The 17,158-nt window shown below is 38.2% G+C and overlaps 1 protein-coding gene across 2 annotated transcripts; it reads right to left on the bottom strand.

Annotated features, from left to right (window-relative positions):
• Positions 1 to 825: 825 nt before the first annotated feature.
• On the bottom strand, positions 826 to 15,284 carry LOC144661618 (leucine-rich repeat flightless-interacting protein 2-like). 2 transcript variants are annotated; one of them, XM_078522421.1, is made up of 14 exons: positions 14,925 to 15,284; positions 12,522 to 12,617; positions 10,999 to 11,058; positions 10,390 to 10,506; positions 9,556 to 9,665; positions 9,350 to 9,410; positions 8,768 to 8,860; positions 7,780 to 7,900; positions 6,816 to 6,907; positions 5,453 to 5,543; positions 4,830 to 4,909; positions 3,141 to 3,194; positions 2,998 to 3,048; positions 826 to 2,312 (listed from the first exon to the last, which is right to left on the bottom strand). In XM_078522421.1, the coding sequence occupies exons 1-14, from the start codon at positions 15,012 to 15,014 to the stop codon at positions 2,211 to 2,213; spliced, it is 1,218 nt and encodes a 405-aa protein (XP_078378547.1). In that variant the 5' UTR covers positions 15,015 to 15,284; the 3' UTR covers positions 826 to 2,210. The 2 variants fall into 2 exon arrangements, with proteins under 2 accessions (XP_078378547.1, XP_078378548.1); XM_078522422.1 differs by lacking the exon at positions 4,830 to 4,909.
• Between the last annotated feature and the right edge of the window lie 1,874 nt (positions 15,285 to 17,158).

The raw sequence follows: 17,158 nt of genomic DNA, 5'->3' as shown, positions 1-17,158 counted from the left end.
TACCATTTACTTCGTATACCTTTTACTGAAAAAGGTACCCCTTTTATATACCTGAAAGACCTGGCACAGACTTAGAACACGCATGGGCTCCTGGAACACGACGTATTCTTGTCATTTTCATGTAGCGCTTAAAAAATAAATAAAATACAGCCATAAATTGCATCTGTTCGAAATATTTTAATTAAAGGCCCTTTTAAAAGCCTAAATGACAGATTTCCATACCCTTTCATATACCTAAACTTGTGAAATCCAAACCCTTTTATATACCTGAAGCCTGAAAAAGGTACCCCTTTCGGAAGGAGCCTCCCCTCCCTCCCTACTTATCACTCCGAAAGCAATCTTTTTGAGAGATTTTAATTAACAACTGATCTACCTGAAATCAAACTCGTTTGCAAGAAATTACAGCCCCAACAATACTAACCTCGCCGGGTCTTCTCCGTTTTCAAAATGGCGGCTGGCGAGCCGCTTTGAAAACTCGTCGACGACAAGGTCCTGAGGACGAGGTTGAAGACAAGACCTGAGTGCACAAAATGGAAGCAAAATAAAAAGAACCCAAACAGTTGGAGGCAGCTAAACAGATTATTTTTTCTCGATATAACAATGCGCCAGTTCAGCGAGCCGCGAAACTCACGTGCGAGCCTCGCGAAATTTTCACTCTCCTACCTTCGACACCAAGCCGGTTTCGCGCAACGAACTCGTCAAAATGCGGAGCGTTCTGCAGTCTAGCTTTGTACAAACATGCTATTTCTGCGGTCAAAATCACTGTACAGTTATGTTCTGGTGTTCAAATAAAGCCCAAGCGCAAATATGATTTCACAAGCATAATCAGAGTTTCTCGTCACATTTTATTCACTTAGTCCCAGTAAAATTAATTGAGCACAACACGGAATTGTTACTGTTCACCTCGTGAACACAACTGTTACAGTGTCATAAATTCCACTCCACTTTTAGGCTTAAATACGGTTTATTGACAGTTGAGCATCCAGTGTCAACTGAAATAGGTGTTCTAGGCTTACAGCAATCATCTTTTTGCGCCCCGAGAAATCTTCAGAAACCAGAGCCCTGTGTAAAATGTAGACAACTAAGGTTTTCTTTCTTTTAGAACGGTTTTCATTTGAGTGTCGTAAAACCAAACCAAAGTAATTATTTGGCCAATCACAATAGACACAGACAATCCAGTGAACCAATCAATACTCGAAGCGATGCATGTAGCCGGCACGAAGCGCGGGAAAACGTGTGTGAGCGAGCGATTGATTTTGGTTTTACTTCTGATTGGTCGAAAAAGCGGCGCGAGTTTTTTAAACCAATCAGTATATGTGGCAAGCAGCAAGTCGTTTTTAAACCTATCAGTCAACAAAAGCAAATGCAAATTACTTTCGACACTCAAGTGAAAATCGCCCTACAGCCTCGAATTTCTTAGCCTGCGTAGCTGGCGGGATTTGCGACCGAGTACGAGTGTTTTGTTTAACGGCAGAGACGAGCTGCAAAGCCGTGAGGGAACTGGGAGTCTCTTCTTGCGGCTGTGCTGCTTGCCCATCGCGGCTTCGCCATCACGCACGCGGGCTTCGCTCGCAATTTTTTTCGCGCCGCGCTTATCCCGCAGCTATGCAGGCTACGAATTTCTTAAAGGAACTTCATCACGGCCGGCACAATGCGACTTAATCTTCTCCAATCTTAACACATCCTTGTTTCTTGCTGTTTTATTATTACCCCTTTGATGATTCTTTTTATCTTAAGAAACTATTATTTTTACGGTTCCTTCTAATGGAAGGTTATTTTGTACAAAGCAAAAATGGTTTGATATATAATGACATGGCTTCTTACACCGGGCAAACATTCCATTGACGAAAATGCTTTCTATTTTTTGTTGGAAAATATAAAATAACTCGCGTATATAAAATTATCTTCTATAGTACTTTTAACAGTTTTGAACCAATCAACGTCTGTGCTACTTTGGAAACATTTAATTAAGTAATTTTGTATTAAGTTCTCGACCATTCAAAACGCGTGTCTCATCATTGCCACGCCATTAAGAGCAGTGGTTAACGTTCTTTTAACCAATCAGGACACGCGAAAGATCTTTTTTTATTACAACTGGTCATTGCGCCTCAGATCAAATCATTTACTGAATATATCAAGTTCTGTTATCTGAATTAGACAAAGCAATCCTAACTGAATTAGGTTTATAAACTAATGTGTATCTACATGCACTACGTGTCATCTTTTCGTTTGCTCTTTAGTTTATCGAATCTCTTCTGTAGGTGATCGTTAACAGTTTGCAATTCGCCTATTTCGTCTTGTGCTTTACGAAGCTGTAAAAAAGAAAATGAATAAATTACAATTAAATTCAGTTTAGATGACCTATAATCAAAACTATAACAAAATTCTCGAACGTGATTGGTTATCAGCAGCCCGATTTCAGCACTAATAGGACAGTTTACGCGTCATGCCTGTGTAATTGGACAGTACGCATCATCTTGTGCGCGCTGTTGTTTTGCATTTTGTTGCGTAAACTGTTATTTTTTGTAGTGTTCACAAAGATGTTTAACCATTTAACCGGTAAAATTTGTTTGTTTAACAAATTTTGTCATAGTTTTGGGCTTCGTGTCGTCCAATTCTGTCAGTCTGTAATCATACTCGTGATTAATCAAATCGGAATCTCGTTAATCACTCGTTTGATTACAGACCGAATTGGACTCCACTCAGTCCTATTACCATTATATATTATTTCTTACTAAATAACGAAAGAGTCAGTCAGTCAGTCAGATACAGATAGTCACCCCAAAATACAGACAGTCAGTCCGTCAGCCAGTCATTCAGACAGATGCAGTGAGTCATGCAGTCAGTCAGCCAGCCATTTAAACAGACAGATAGTCATTCAGTCAGTCAGAAGGGAAGAGAAGTAGTTATGACGAAAGACACACGAACGCAGGAGAATGTAGAGCGAGCACGTGAAAGGTAATTCTTCGACTAAAAGAATAAACGAGATAAACAAACCTCTCTTTGCAATTTTCTTTTTTCAGCCTTGAGAGAGTCCTCCGTCGCTTCCTGTAAGAAAATAATGGTTAAATCTACACCTAAACCTAATTTTGGAGTATTCAATTTTGCAACATTGTAAAAATTGACAAGCCAGCTCTTACCGCTGCCTCCGCCTGGGTCTTGTAACGCTTCACTTGACTCTCCACTCTCGCCACCTAAGGAGAACAATATTATAAACAAGTTTACGATACAAGTGTCATGATGGCAGCCACGTTAAACGTGTCGCGCAACATTACTCGGAAATAACCGGCAAAGTAAGAATTAACCGTTTTTGCTGCCATGCCAACACACAAATTCTTCTTACTTGTCTCCATACATGTCTTCAAACACAAGTTGGGAGAATTTCACTATACAATAACTGAAGGGTATTTTCATTTGCTGACCAGTTGCATTCTCTCGTCTGAAAATCCCATCTTTGTATTATTTGATATTTTGGAAGAGAAATTAAAGATGTTCATATGGTTGATACGATAGCAATGTCAACATACAGAAGAAAGAGGTATCACGAAAACAGGGAAAGAGAAATAACAATTAGAAACATTGTTGATGAATAATTTACATTTTGGTTTAAGTTGATTTGCGAGAAAACAAATTAACATTCATGGTTGACACTTTCGTTTCATATTTTGGCTGAACAATTAATTTGTAACAGTTTATACTAAACTCTTTTTCACATACAAAAAATTTAGAATCTACGTTCATTGCACACAAAACAAAACAAGCTTTTTCTACCCACCAATACTAATAATATATTTTCACCCAATAACTCAAGAGTAAAAGTGCAGTACAGTGCAGCAAAATATTGCAGACACAAATGTTGACCCTTGTTGTACTCACACAATTACTGTCAAGACTTCACTTTATATGAAGTTTTCGCATTTGTTGTTGTTTTCTGAGTGATTATTTTCTACGGCAGATCCCAGCCTACCCAATTTGATACCACTGCCTGGAGTCCTCTACCACCCACACAGCGGTCAAACGCAAAAATGACGTCACCTCCGGTTTTCGCGCCTCGAACTTTTCTGAGAATTTGTCTCGAAAGTGTGCAAACCTTTGTAGGAAATTGTTAAAGAAATGGTACGGTGAAAGAACAGTTCAAGCTGGGACACTCAGTGGAGATGAATTATCAAATTTCCAATCCATAAGCGGCGTATAAACCTTAACTTTCCAGGGACGGCGTTAACTTTTGGCTTTAAAGCAAAAGTTTACGGAAATTTAAGACTTTGTATGGAAAATTTTGGCGGCAATTACACATGAACTGCGCACGCGCGCTGCGTTTGACCGCTGTGTGTCTACCACCACTCCCCACCAACATTACTTTGCATGTTTTCCCTCCTTTGTATACACCTTGCAATCTTTTAGATCTTTAAAATTTGAGAGATTTTTGCCATTACTAACAGGAAAAAACCAAGCTACAGTACAACTAGACTTTCTCAAAGCCCGTTTCCGGCAAGTCTACAGTACAACCAATCTGAGAAAGCAATTCTGCTTGACTGATTGATCGACCAACACGTTGCAGGGTGCAAAGAAAATAGATTTTCCAGCTTGCCCTTCCAGCAAGTTGGAACCATTGTGTGGTAGCCTGAAGGCGTTTTTCAGTGTTCTTACTTCATCCACTTAAAAGTCCAAAAATCTTATTTGCCCATCGGGCAAGTGATGGATAACATCGACTAGCCTGACAGGAAAATCCACTAGCCCAGGGCTTTCGGACAGGACTTCCTTTGCACGCTGAGGTTGACTGACTGATAGAATCAGATAAAATGTTATCTCAGCCATTTAGTTCTACTTACAAGTCCTTCAAGCCGCGCATTGTCCTGCTCAGCTTTTTGTAGCTTTATTTTGAAATCATTTATTTGCCTACTAAATTCTCCTGGAAAAAATGGAAAACAGCAATAACCATTCGTTAGAAACTACACTCCATGTACAACACGATATGGCTGGTTTATATGACTTCAGGCCTCCATAGTGGCTCATGTTTGCCGAGACACAGGTTAGCAGGTCAATGCTTTGATTTGATAGCAGCTTTGTGAACAATGAGGTTAGTGGATAAACTGTTACAAATTTGTTACTCAGCGCTTGGTAGATGTTAGATGATTACCGGTTTTAACATTAGTGGTTGAAATGCAATTAAATAGGTAGTTAGGCATCAATTAAAGTACACATGAAGTGTTTTTTTTCTCATTAGATAAGTTATATTTTTACAGCTAAAAACAAAGTAAACTGGGAGCAGTCCAGAAACAATTATGTTAAAATGCTGCTAGGAGCAAAGAACATCTTTGTATTCTGACTAAAATGACATTAATTTTTTTTTTATTTAGTGAACAAATAACATTTTATATGCACAAATATAGGCGTTAAAGCAATGTTAGATTAAAGTTGCAAGAGATTTAATATAGCTGAACACAACACCTACTTCTAAGTTCTTCTAAATCTGCTGTTATTGCCTTGGGTGTTTCGGTATCTCCTCTCTTCAGAGATATGACTTCTGCTTGAAGATTTTTAATCTTTGAAAGAAATGAATGACATCAACAATAATTTCCAATAAATAACTGTGATAATACTGTCACAAGTGAAGCTCGAGTTTGGGTTAAGGGTCGAGGAGGGCGGGAGAGGCGCGGAGAGGCGCGGAGAGGCGCGTGGCCTGATGGTTAGAGCGCCTGGCTCCGGATCAAGGGTCCGAGTTCAAGCCCCGGCCGGGGTCACTTGTGTTGTGTTCTTGGGCAAGATACTCTACTCTCATAGTGCCTCTCTCCACCCAGGTGTATAAATAATAATAATAATAACTTTATTTAACGAGGGTAAAAACACTTTACAGTTAAAAACTGAGAAACTAGTGGCCCTCACTGGGTACCAGTGACATCACAGGGGGCCCATACAGCGGCGTGACTGTTTGTATGTTTTCGAAATATAAAGAAATGTATAAGATTTTGAAAGCGTCTTAATATCCTTAACTTATTTTGAGTAATGTCTATGTTTAAGTTCAAAATAAATGTAAACCTACCTCAACTGTTGTATTTTTCTTCTGCGGCTCAAAATGGTGAATTTGGGCGATTTGGAGGGTTTTGCGTTGAGCATCAGTCAACGCAAACCCTCCAAAAACGACAAAAACGACAAAATACAACAGTTGAGGTAGGTTTACGTATTTTGAACTTCAACATAGAATTACTGAAATAAGTAACGATAATAAGACGCTTTCAAATCCCACATTCTTTATATTTCGAACATACAAACAGTCACGCCGCGAGGACCCCCTGTGGTGACATAATGCTGGGGGGGAACCCTGCGATGGACTAGCATCCCATTCAGGGGGGAGTAGAAATATTCCTAGCCGCTTAATGCTACGGAAACCGAGATAATCTCCGGCAGTGTGGGCCGCTTGGCTCGTGGCTTCTCCTTTACAAGTCTAATAAAAAACCTTTGAACAACTTGAAGGATTCATCTGTTGAAAACATTCCAATGCCACAAGTCAAAATGTCATAACATGACATTTTTTTAACGAGTGTGACTTTTTATTATTTTATTATGCACAGTACACATTTTCAAACCAATGATAATCTTGTTTGGAAAACTAAATAAAATTGAAAGCAGAATGGAACTGCATTTTTCACTTGTAGCAAACTGTTTTAAAAGATTATGATTCCTATTCACACAGACAAGCTTCTTGACTCAACATGAAAAAGTTTAAAACTGGGACAAAGTGCTACAAAGAATACATTTTACTAGTTAATGCTAGGAAAGTGATACAGAAAATAACATTGAAAGATAAAATGTTGCACCTGTAAAACTAATATATCCTTTTCATCTGATAAAGAAGGACGGCGACTGTTTGAACGACTCTTCGGTGGCTCTGAGGAAGTACTGCCTCGGTCTAATTTGCAACAAGAGGAAAAAAAAAAAAACAGACATACTGTCAACTATAAAATAATACTTCCTTCTCTTAGCTATCATCGCAATATTTAGTAACTTCACCTTAACTCAGTTTTCATTATTATAAATTTCACTGTGACAACTGAACTTTTTTTTTTTTTTTTTTTTTTTATAAAAATTTAAAAAAATATAAAAATTCATTGAAAAAGGAGAAAAAAGAAAAAAATTTAAATTTGAGGCACCGTAGTCTCGAGCCCTGTGAACTGAGTGATTATAACTTTGTTTTCAGCTTCTTTTCAGAAGTAGCTAACCACAGCCATGACTTAAGCCACCAGACATTAAAGACAAAGTAAATAGAAAAAAGGCTGATTTTTTAAAGCCATAGCCACTTGCAGTTCAAGTTTCCTTACCATTAAGGCTTGAAAGTGATACTAAAAAAACACCCCCTCCCCTTGATTTATAAGAATACCCAGACATAGTTTAATTCAATAAATTGCCTCTTTTTATGCTCATTACATGCCATGTATACCTAACTCTACATTTTAACGAACATAAGTACATGTAGAAACTCAGCTGTTTCTATTGGAAATCCGCGAATCTGATTGGTTCTCCCACTGTTTTCTATTCGCCGATAGAAAACAGTCGCGCGCTCGCGTAGCTCTTTAAGCGGTAAATTTTCTTGATTTTTGTCTTCAGAGTGCACAATATTGTAGGTTTTGGACTGCAATCATTTAGAGTTTTTACTAAAACAATTAGACTACTCGCCCTCGTTTTCTATGAGCGATTGTCAACTCGGCTGCTTGACTATTTGCTCATAGAAAACTCGGGCTCGTAGTCTAATTGTTAATTAGATCTTCATACATGTACATGTACCTGAAGAGGTTTCATGATCAGGGACAGCCAAACTAATAGCATCTCGAAGTGAAACTGTACTTGATTCACCATCTTCATCCTCTTTCAGTTCATGGTCCTCGTAAAGGGAAAGGCCTCGCTCCTGACAGACAAGATTAATATTTTACATAAGTACTTTCTACTTATTAACTTTTTTCTTTGTTTTTCTTTTGAGGGAGGACTGCCCTGTAAACCACACATGCCCTTGCTCTTACAAAGATTTATTATTATTATTTTTATTTTTATTATTGATTGTTACTGTAATTTTTTATTCATAACAAGCCCATAAAAGAAAAGAGAGCTGGAAACACAGGCTTCTTTCAATAGAAGAGACAACCAATGTTCAAAATGGCCTTTTGTAAGGCATCACAGAAACTTCTTTTAAATTTATACTTGATGCATCAATACAATAAAGCCCTCAGTATATTTATTTATTATAACCTTGGATAACTTGGGGGGGGGGGGGGGCAGGGGGTGGGCTTTTGTAGTTGCATTTGGACTTTTTGTAGTTTAATAGTTGGACTCGGCAATAAATTGTAACCTTTCAAATGAATCATCATGTGACTGAATTGGGTGGCAACAAGGATGTATATAAACATGTTAGGCGATTGCAGTTAATGCACATATCTATTTGTTTATTTCAATCTCTCTTTTTATGTCTGTCTATCTGAAGTCTAGGGATGTAGCTAAAAAAAAACCAAGCTGGCTCATCAACAAGCCCAGCTGGCTTTTCTGGCCTTGACAGCTCCAAAAGTTTACCTTAGTCATTGCTTTCATGTGAAATTTTAGCCAGATTTAAGTTCTCTTTCAGTCGGAGAAATAAGCCACAGCGCGCCCTTAGCCACATCCCTGGAAGTCTATCATACTTTTAACAAAATGGGGACCCTAACCATTTGAAAAACCTAACCATTGCATTTCTTGTTTATCTAAGAAAACAGATTGCAACATTATTTTCCTAGCACAAACTTACCGCCAAGAAGTTATCTCTAAACTCGATAGCTTCTTTTAGTCGTGTCATTTCTTCTTCATTCCCTTTTATGGTTTTTTGCAGTTTACTGCATTCCTGAACAATCAAAATACATGTGAGTTAAAGTTTTGTTGAGGACAATTTTGCACTCAATATGAATAATTAATACCTTCGCTTGCGTTTAAGCATGAACATGTGCCACCAAAATATGATTTAATTGAGTATAAAACATGGCATGATTGGTCATCAAATGCTTAAGTTTGGCAGACCATAACAGCAACTTTGGCACCGAAAGTTCAACACATTCTCTTTGTTCAAATTTGCGGTAATTGGATAAAGAGACTTCCGAAAAATTCACATGAATCACTTCTAGTGTAAAAATTTGCCCGTACTCAGTGTTTATTTTGAGCATTTTGAGGGTGAAAGTTTGTGTTACGGTCTGCTAAACTTCAAATGTTTATCCTTCAATCATAGCATGTTCACACCCAATTAGATCATGTTCCGGTGGCACTGTTTGCTCTTAGATGTAAGCGACAGTAATTTTCTTAAATTATCACAAAATATAAAAGAAATTGTGCTCACTACCTTTGTTTTCTCTTTAAATTCAGCTTTCACTTCACTTGAAATCTCTTCCTCTTCAGCCAGCCTATATTTTGTTAATTTAAAACCATGTTAACTAAATAAAAGAGTTAAAGATGTACATGTACAACAAGTTTTCAGAATTGGGTGCAAAGCGTGAGATTGGAAGATCTCAAAATTAGATTTTGAACATGCTTGGCCTGTACATGTACCTGTCTTTTAGGCAATCCACTTGATACAAGAGTGCCTGCTTTTCGTTATCCAGCTGAGCTATTGACACCATTGCCTTCCTGTACTTTTCTTCTGTCTCTTTCAGGTTGTCCTGAATATTAGAAAAATAAATCAATTAGCACATTTTTACAACTGATAAAAGCAACCACCTTTCTCAACATCCATTTCACCCCATTAAAATAATCTCCCTCTACTTTTTTGCAAAATAACCTGCTGTATATGAAAACCTTGCCTTTTTCAGGTGTTGCTTCTACATTGAGACGTCTATTAGATTATTAAACAAAGAAACTAAACTCGCTAGAATTTACTTTCAACAACAACACCACCAACTGCAACAACTTTATTCGCAAAGTGGCTTTGGTATCTTGGGCCCAAAAGGTTGGATAAATGCTTGACTACTGCAATTGCCCTTAGATATATGCTGTATTCTTAGGTAAGACACTTAACTTCTCACTGCGCCTCTTTACATCAAGGTGTAAATGCACTACTTATTGTTATGGTTACCCTTCACAGCAACTGTTGATGGGTAACCATAGCAACAGAGTTGAAAGTTGACACTCCTGTATGATGGTTGACCTGCACCACTTTAAAAGCTCTAATCTCATTTGTTCTGACTTGTTATCTTGCACGTGCTAGGGGCATCGTTTTTGTTCTTTGTCATTCTAATGTTTTATTTGGGGAATACTGAAGAACATTTCAAAATAATGGTGCAGGTCACCCCCTATGTGAGCCACTAGGCAGCTATGGTCAAATATCAGCCCTGAATGTCACAAAATCCGTTGGAGATAAAGGTTTTAATTTTAGATGCCACAAACCTGAATGCTTTTTAAGACTTTTTCAGGCACCAGTGGTCCATTCATGTCCATGCTCTGATCCTTAGCAATGACGCTCATGCTCGATGATCCTGTGGAAATTGACCTACCCACTGGGGTCTTTATGAAAAAAATAAATAATTAGTTAGAGATATATATCAATAACTTCCCAGTTGAGAATAAAGGGCTCTTGAGAACAAAATGCACTGTATTTTATGTACTCCGTCTTTGGTCTTTTAGCCAAAATTGTACTGTCATAAAACACAACAGTATTAAATTAACAGCAAAAGCATGAGCAAAGAAATCATTACAATAATGATACTTTAATTTATGCTCATGCTAAAGATATTTACACCTTTAAGGACCAAATGGTAAGCTCGTTACATTTTCTGTTTTAGAAACTCTTGTTTTTGGTGAGATATTAAAATGTGCATTAGCACACAACAATTGGATGTATTCTACATGTCTTGATTATCAAATTATGAAGCTTCAAATGCATATCAACAAAAAATGATTTAACACGGCACATTTTGAAAAAGCCCACTGGTACTAGTATCTCGTGTACTATTATTTGTACTAGAAAGTTACCAATACTTATTGAAATATTTTTACCTTCTTTCTTGCTGGTGGGATAGGCGGTTCCTCATTTAAAGCCTGATCATCATCATCGATCTGCAAATTGAACAAAATGGGTTATTCCAGAAAAAATACACACCCCCCCGACGGATGGCAAACATTTTTGACCCCCCTTCCGCCCGGATTTCCCAGATCGCTAGACCCCCCCTCCCCCCGGATTTCCAAGCTCAAGGACCCCCCTCCCGCCCGGATTTCCATTTTTTAAAAATGCCCTAACTGAAAACAACAGACAATAGAAAAGAACAACATTTCATCCAAAGATCCTTGTTTATTATAATTTCGAAACTGGGGTATATCGCGACGGGCCCAACATTTCAAATATATTTTGATCGCGCGTGTACTTTGGGATCTCCGTACACTCTCGTCCACCTTATTCCGCCGCGGGTCCGCCGGCCTGTCTGTGGTCTCTCCCCGTGCTCTCCTTTCGGGAGTGGAGAGCCAGCGTGCGCAATTCGGGGGCTAAAGAAGTGCGTCGGCGGGCCCCTTTTTGGGTGTGCGCCGGGCTCGGTGGCCTGGCGGTTCCAGGCGTTGCGTGCGTGGTCGCGTCGGTGGGCTGGTTCTGACCTATGGGTAAACTTGGCGGGAGAAAATTAGAAATCTTTTGTGTGACGGAGTCCGCTCCCAGCATTACCCCCCTCCCGCGCACCTCCGTCGGGGAGGTGTGTATTTTTTCTGGAAAACCCAATGTCAACAACACAGTAAACATACTGATGAGACAAGAAAGCCTCTGTTTAACCCAGAACTAGATGCACCTGCTGATAAATATTGGTATATATATGTTGTGGTTTAATTCTATCTTTGGTTAAAAATTTCAAACCAGTTTGATTTTCATTTCCCTTTGTTGCAGATTATGATAATGAATAAAGACAATAAAAAATAAAATTCAAACTGGTTTGAAAAATGTAAAAAAAAAAATAAACACAACATATATACAGTTGAATCCCGATAACTTGAATCCTCAATAATTCGAACCTCCCGCTAACTTGAACCTTTTTCGATTCCCCTCCAGGTCATTTTCTTACTATTTTTGCCCTCAATAACTCGAACCCCCGATAACTCAAACCTTTTTTGATTTCCCTTGAAGGTTCAAGTTATTGGGATTAAACAAAGTTAACATGTAAGTGAAATAAAACAAAATAGAATTGACATATGCTGTATGTACATATAGAAAATAAAATAAAGTAGTACATTCCACGTTATGAAATATTTTATAGTATGAATCAGAAATCACTGAACACTTTTATTTGTCTTGGATATTTCAATTTCAGGAGAAAACCATCAAATGACAGCACAAACTGCAGAAAATAAAAACAAATGGACAGTGAAGGAACAACTCGGTTATTTTGGGAATAATTTGTCCACTGCTTTCTCTACTTTGAGTTTCTCTTTCAAAGTATAATAAAAGTGTTCACAATTTTCGTATTCCCACCATTTATACTGATTACAAAATGGTTTAGAGTACTTCTTTGTATTAGAAAAATAGATTTTAAAGGACGTACGCTTTCTCCTTCTTGTTGCTGCCGTTCAAGTTCCTTCAAACGAATACTTCTTGCTTCTGCTCTAGCTGCTCTCTTGGCAGCAAGACGTGCCTCAGCCTGCAACATACACAATAACAACCATGAGCACTAAGCATGCTATTCTTAATAACTGTCTTTATGTAGCAAGCTTGCCTTAAGGTGGATTTCCACTGACGCGTAAATTTTTACATGCGTAAAAAATTTAGAGACAATGTATGAACGACTTGTGTTAACGTGTACGCAAGTCGTTCATATAATGTCTCTAAATTTTTTACGCATGTAAAAATTTACGCGTCAGTGGAAATCCACCTTTACATACAGCTGTTTTGCGTATGGTTGTCGGAAAAAAAACAACAAAAGTACACGTGACAAGACCGAAAGGTAGTATGGGTAGAAGAGAGCTACTGCACGTGCCAAATACTAATGAGATATAACAACATGACAAACGCGAATTTACATGTTTTCTTCCTCTTCAGACATGTGGAAACAAGGTTCTTTTAGCCATGATGCTGAATTTTCGAAAAATTTTCAAAACACAAAGACATGCGACAGTGAAAGTAAAGCTACAGAAAAAGGCGTCCTGAGAGGAAAAACAAATTCTTCACGCACAAAAATAAAAACTTGTACATTTCCTCTAGGCCAATAAGCAAAATTCCTGTAAATATGGGTACACAGACCATCATTCGGTCTTGTTGCATAGACTTAAATGCTTTCATCCAACAATGTTAATTGCAATAGCTGTATAATTATATATAGTATGTTTGAGCACATCATGACGTAAAAAGCATCAATACCCGATTCCCTCTATCGCCCCTGCAGGGAATCACGGTGTTTCTCCCTGCGCGGACTCGGCAACGTGCATCATTGCTGGTCTCGCGCATGGTTTGATGAATACAGCTACCGTGATTCCCTGCGGCCCGCAGAGGGAATCGGCTATTAAAGTCCTTCAGTTGCTGATATACAACGCAACAACAAATTTTCTCAAAATAACCTGACCTTCAAAATACTGTAGCAAAAACCGTGCAAAATACAGTGGAACCCCGATATAACGATATGCCAAGGGGGCGTAAAATATATCGTTATTCGGGAATCGTATATCGGGGTTCCGTCCCATACATTTTACTATTGCCGGGACATAACATATTCATCGTTATATCGGGAATATCGTTATATCGAAGATCGTTATATCGGGGTTCCACTGTATATATAAAGGTAGTTTTTAAAAATGAATCATTAATAAAATGGTTAATAAATCGTTTTATTTGGGTTAGCAAACACATGAATGTATAATATAATTTTGTAATGACTTGTATTCAAAAAATAATTTAATAATTCAAAGAGGTTGGAAAATAATTTTAATATTGACTGTCTATAACATAAATATTGTCTGGACATTGAACTTGTGGTTTTCTATACCATGCACATCAAAAAATAACATTTCTTCTTTTTTAAATGTGTTCACTTGCAAGCTGAGAAGAATAAAATTGAAAATCAAATTGAATGGGTCACTAATCTGAACTGGACATTTGAAGTTGGAAAAAAAGAAGTTTGAAATTATAGACAGGGCAAAATTGTTATCTATAAAAGTTGAATTATCTGCAGATTTAAGTAGAGTTTTAATACTAATATCACTGACTTTTTTTATAAATTAAAAACAATGTGGTATACCATTGCCAACGAATTAAAAGCTCTTGGAAAATTATAAAAGTTAATATATTTTTTTGTACCCCTTAATCCATGTCATTGAAAAACGCAATTTTTAAAGTGTTAATTACTATCAAAAGCAGCTGGAATTCCCTCATAAACAGCTCAGAGACGCTGAAATAAAGCAGGAAATGGTTTAGGTGGCCGCCCACCAGAATAAGTCTGAGTGGTAACAATCGTAAATAATAAACAACAGCACACACGCCCCGGCGAAATGTCTCGGGCTTAAAATCCAACTATTATGGATAGTAAATGAAAACTGCGAGACTAATTAGAACTACCAAATAGGAAAAGGATCGGAAAAGAGGTAGCAAGAAAAGAACTCGAGCTAAACTAATCCAAAAGAAGTGTTTAGAAATTTATACCACATCGTAAATCGTGACTTTCTGTCATTGATTGAAATTGCCATTAGAAATTGACATTTTGTACACGAAATGTAACTTACGTCAAGAAATAGTGACAAGACTTTTAAACACGAAATTCGCTGCTATTCAAAACAGGCAGAACTTTTACTCACGATACTTCAACGAGGCAATGAATTTAGCAAAAGTGTTAAATCATTCGGTAGTATGCGAAGGTTGTATTTCTCAATTATAGTAAAATTTCTGGTCCCGCTAATTTGGGAAGGCTTTGACGAATCAAAATACACTATGGAGAGATTAAACCAGATTTACCCCTTACCTCACGAGCAATTTGATTCAGAGCCTGGTCTTCCGACGAAGAGGATGTCCTAGTAAGCGGTCTCCTTCTGCCACCGTGTGCTGAGCTCATTTTCAACGATGAAGTCACACAAACACACACCTTCTACGATTTTGAGCAATCAGCTATGGTCTCGCCGCAGACTTGAGCTTACATCTGTTCTCACAAATCGTGTACAACAAGTCGTAACGTTTTGTATTTTTTCTACGAAGCAGCCCGCGGAGTACAGCCTTATTATCTGCTTTGATTCGTTCAACGCTCTTGGAATAAATTCAAAAGGCAAGACAAATATTTTTCGCTTCGTAACACCACTTTTCCGCCATGGCCTGCACTCTGTGGAATCTCCCGGATCAAAGGCAACAGAAGACATGCGCCAGCATTTTGCAATGGTGTCTTCCGCTGACCGTTACCCCTCAAAAGGGCGGGGTGGGCTCAATGGTTGGACGGAGACATCGAGGGGCGCGCGGGGTTTGGGGAGAGGGATAAAAAAAAAAATATAAAAAAAAAAAAAAAAAAAAAAAGAAAAAAAAAAAAAAAAAAAAAAAAGAAAAAAAAAAAAAAAAAAAAAAAAAAAAAAATTAGGAAAAAAAAAAAACAAAAAATGGGAAAAAAGAAAAAAAAAACCCCCTAACAAGACCTCATCGAAGACAACAGAACGTAAGATTCAGTGAGTTGCATTTCGCTTTACAGGTACAGAAATCGGGTACGAGGAGGGTAGCCTGTGGACGGAGACATTTTCGCTTTTTATTTCATGCGGCCGAATGTTGAAATCCGAGTGTTCTTAGGCTCGTCGCTCAGGGTGCATTCCTGGTACAATCGCGCCAAGGTTTTCTTTTGAAGTCTACGCCAAGGCCCTAAATCCAGGTCGAAAATCTTCAGGGTGACTAAACCTACATAAAATGGCTCGTCGCTGGCTCGATCGTCAGTACGGAAATGACGTCATAGTATCGATATCGAGAAAAAAGGAAAATATCGTATCGTCTATCTTTTGAAAAACTTGTATCGGTCCACCGGGGTATTCAAATTTAAATTTCTGAAATAATTTGGGGTATTTGAATACCCCAAATTGGGCCAAATTAACCGATTGGCCGTGCCGCCCGTAACCAGGGATAACCGTCTGTGACAAACGTTGGCCTTTGTTCCACTTCTGACGTCATCCGCCTTTGGCCAAAAATGGCATCACTTTTTTCTAGGGTCTGCAGGACGAAAAGATCTTTCCGATGATACCCAGATGAAATTGGGTTAATTTAGCTTTAAATGCGCACTGAAATGCTTAGAAATTTGAGTGAAAAACTCGGAAGAAAATTTACCACAACTTCCCGGTAATGTTTTCCATGATCTGGGTGATGCTTTCTCGGGAATTGTTGAACTGAAATCAGGCCCATTAGAAGGCCAACGACCGCAGCAAAAAGATAAGAAGAGGAGAAAAAGGAAAACGCGAAAAATAAAATATAAAAAGAAAAACGGAATTTGATTTGATTTGAGTGCATGCCCGAAAATGCCATAAAACGTGATTCTATTGGAAACAAGGCATACTTCCATGTTGCAAATGCTGTTTTCAGTAGTTAGAAGCTAATTTAGCTCTTAACTGCCCAGAAATAAGGCTTTCCTCAAGTCGCTAAATTTTAAACTTTTACAAAAACGAGAAATTTTTTCCCCTTAAACAAATTTTTTCCTTTTGAGCGACTTGTTGCATTTTGAGCAATTTCTAAACCGAAGATCTCCGAAGATTGTCCGAAGGCCACACGAACGTTTCCAAAAGTTAAAAAAGGTTTGTCAAAGATTTTCGTGGAACATCCAAAGACGTTTCGACTTTCGACTCCGATTCCTTAAACCGGCGACACACTAGGCGATTTTATTCGCCGATCGCGGCGAATTTGATCGCCAGCGATCGGCGAATAAAATCGCCGATATCTGACATGCCAGATCGGCGATTTTATACGCCGGTCGCGGCGATCGGCGAAAATTGCAATCGCTGGACCGGGCACACTTGAGCGATCGGCGAATAAAATCGCCAATTGCAAGCTAGTGTGTCGTCGGCTTTATTAAAACATTACAAAATTAGTCAGCAAACATGACGTCATAGATATCTTAACGATTTTTCCAGTGAAAGAAATCCTTGTAATTCAACAAGTTTTTTTTGCCTTAAAATGTTCTGTTGCAGTAAAATTGCAATTAACTGCTTAGAAATCTTACCTTCAAAGGGGAATTAGCTT

Source organism: Oculina patagonica, chromosome 7 (assembly GCF_052425735.1).
Source record: "Oculina patagonica isolate OP01 chromosome 7, crgOcupat, whole genome shotgun sequence".
In the NCBI taxonomy this organism is placed as follows: Eukaryota; Metazoa; Cnidaria; class Anthozoa; order Scleractinia; family Oculinidae; genus Oculina; species Oculina patagonica.
The sequence above is the reverse complement of the archived record's forward strand: the minus strand, read 5'-3'. Positions and strand labels throughout refer to the sequence as shown.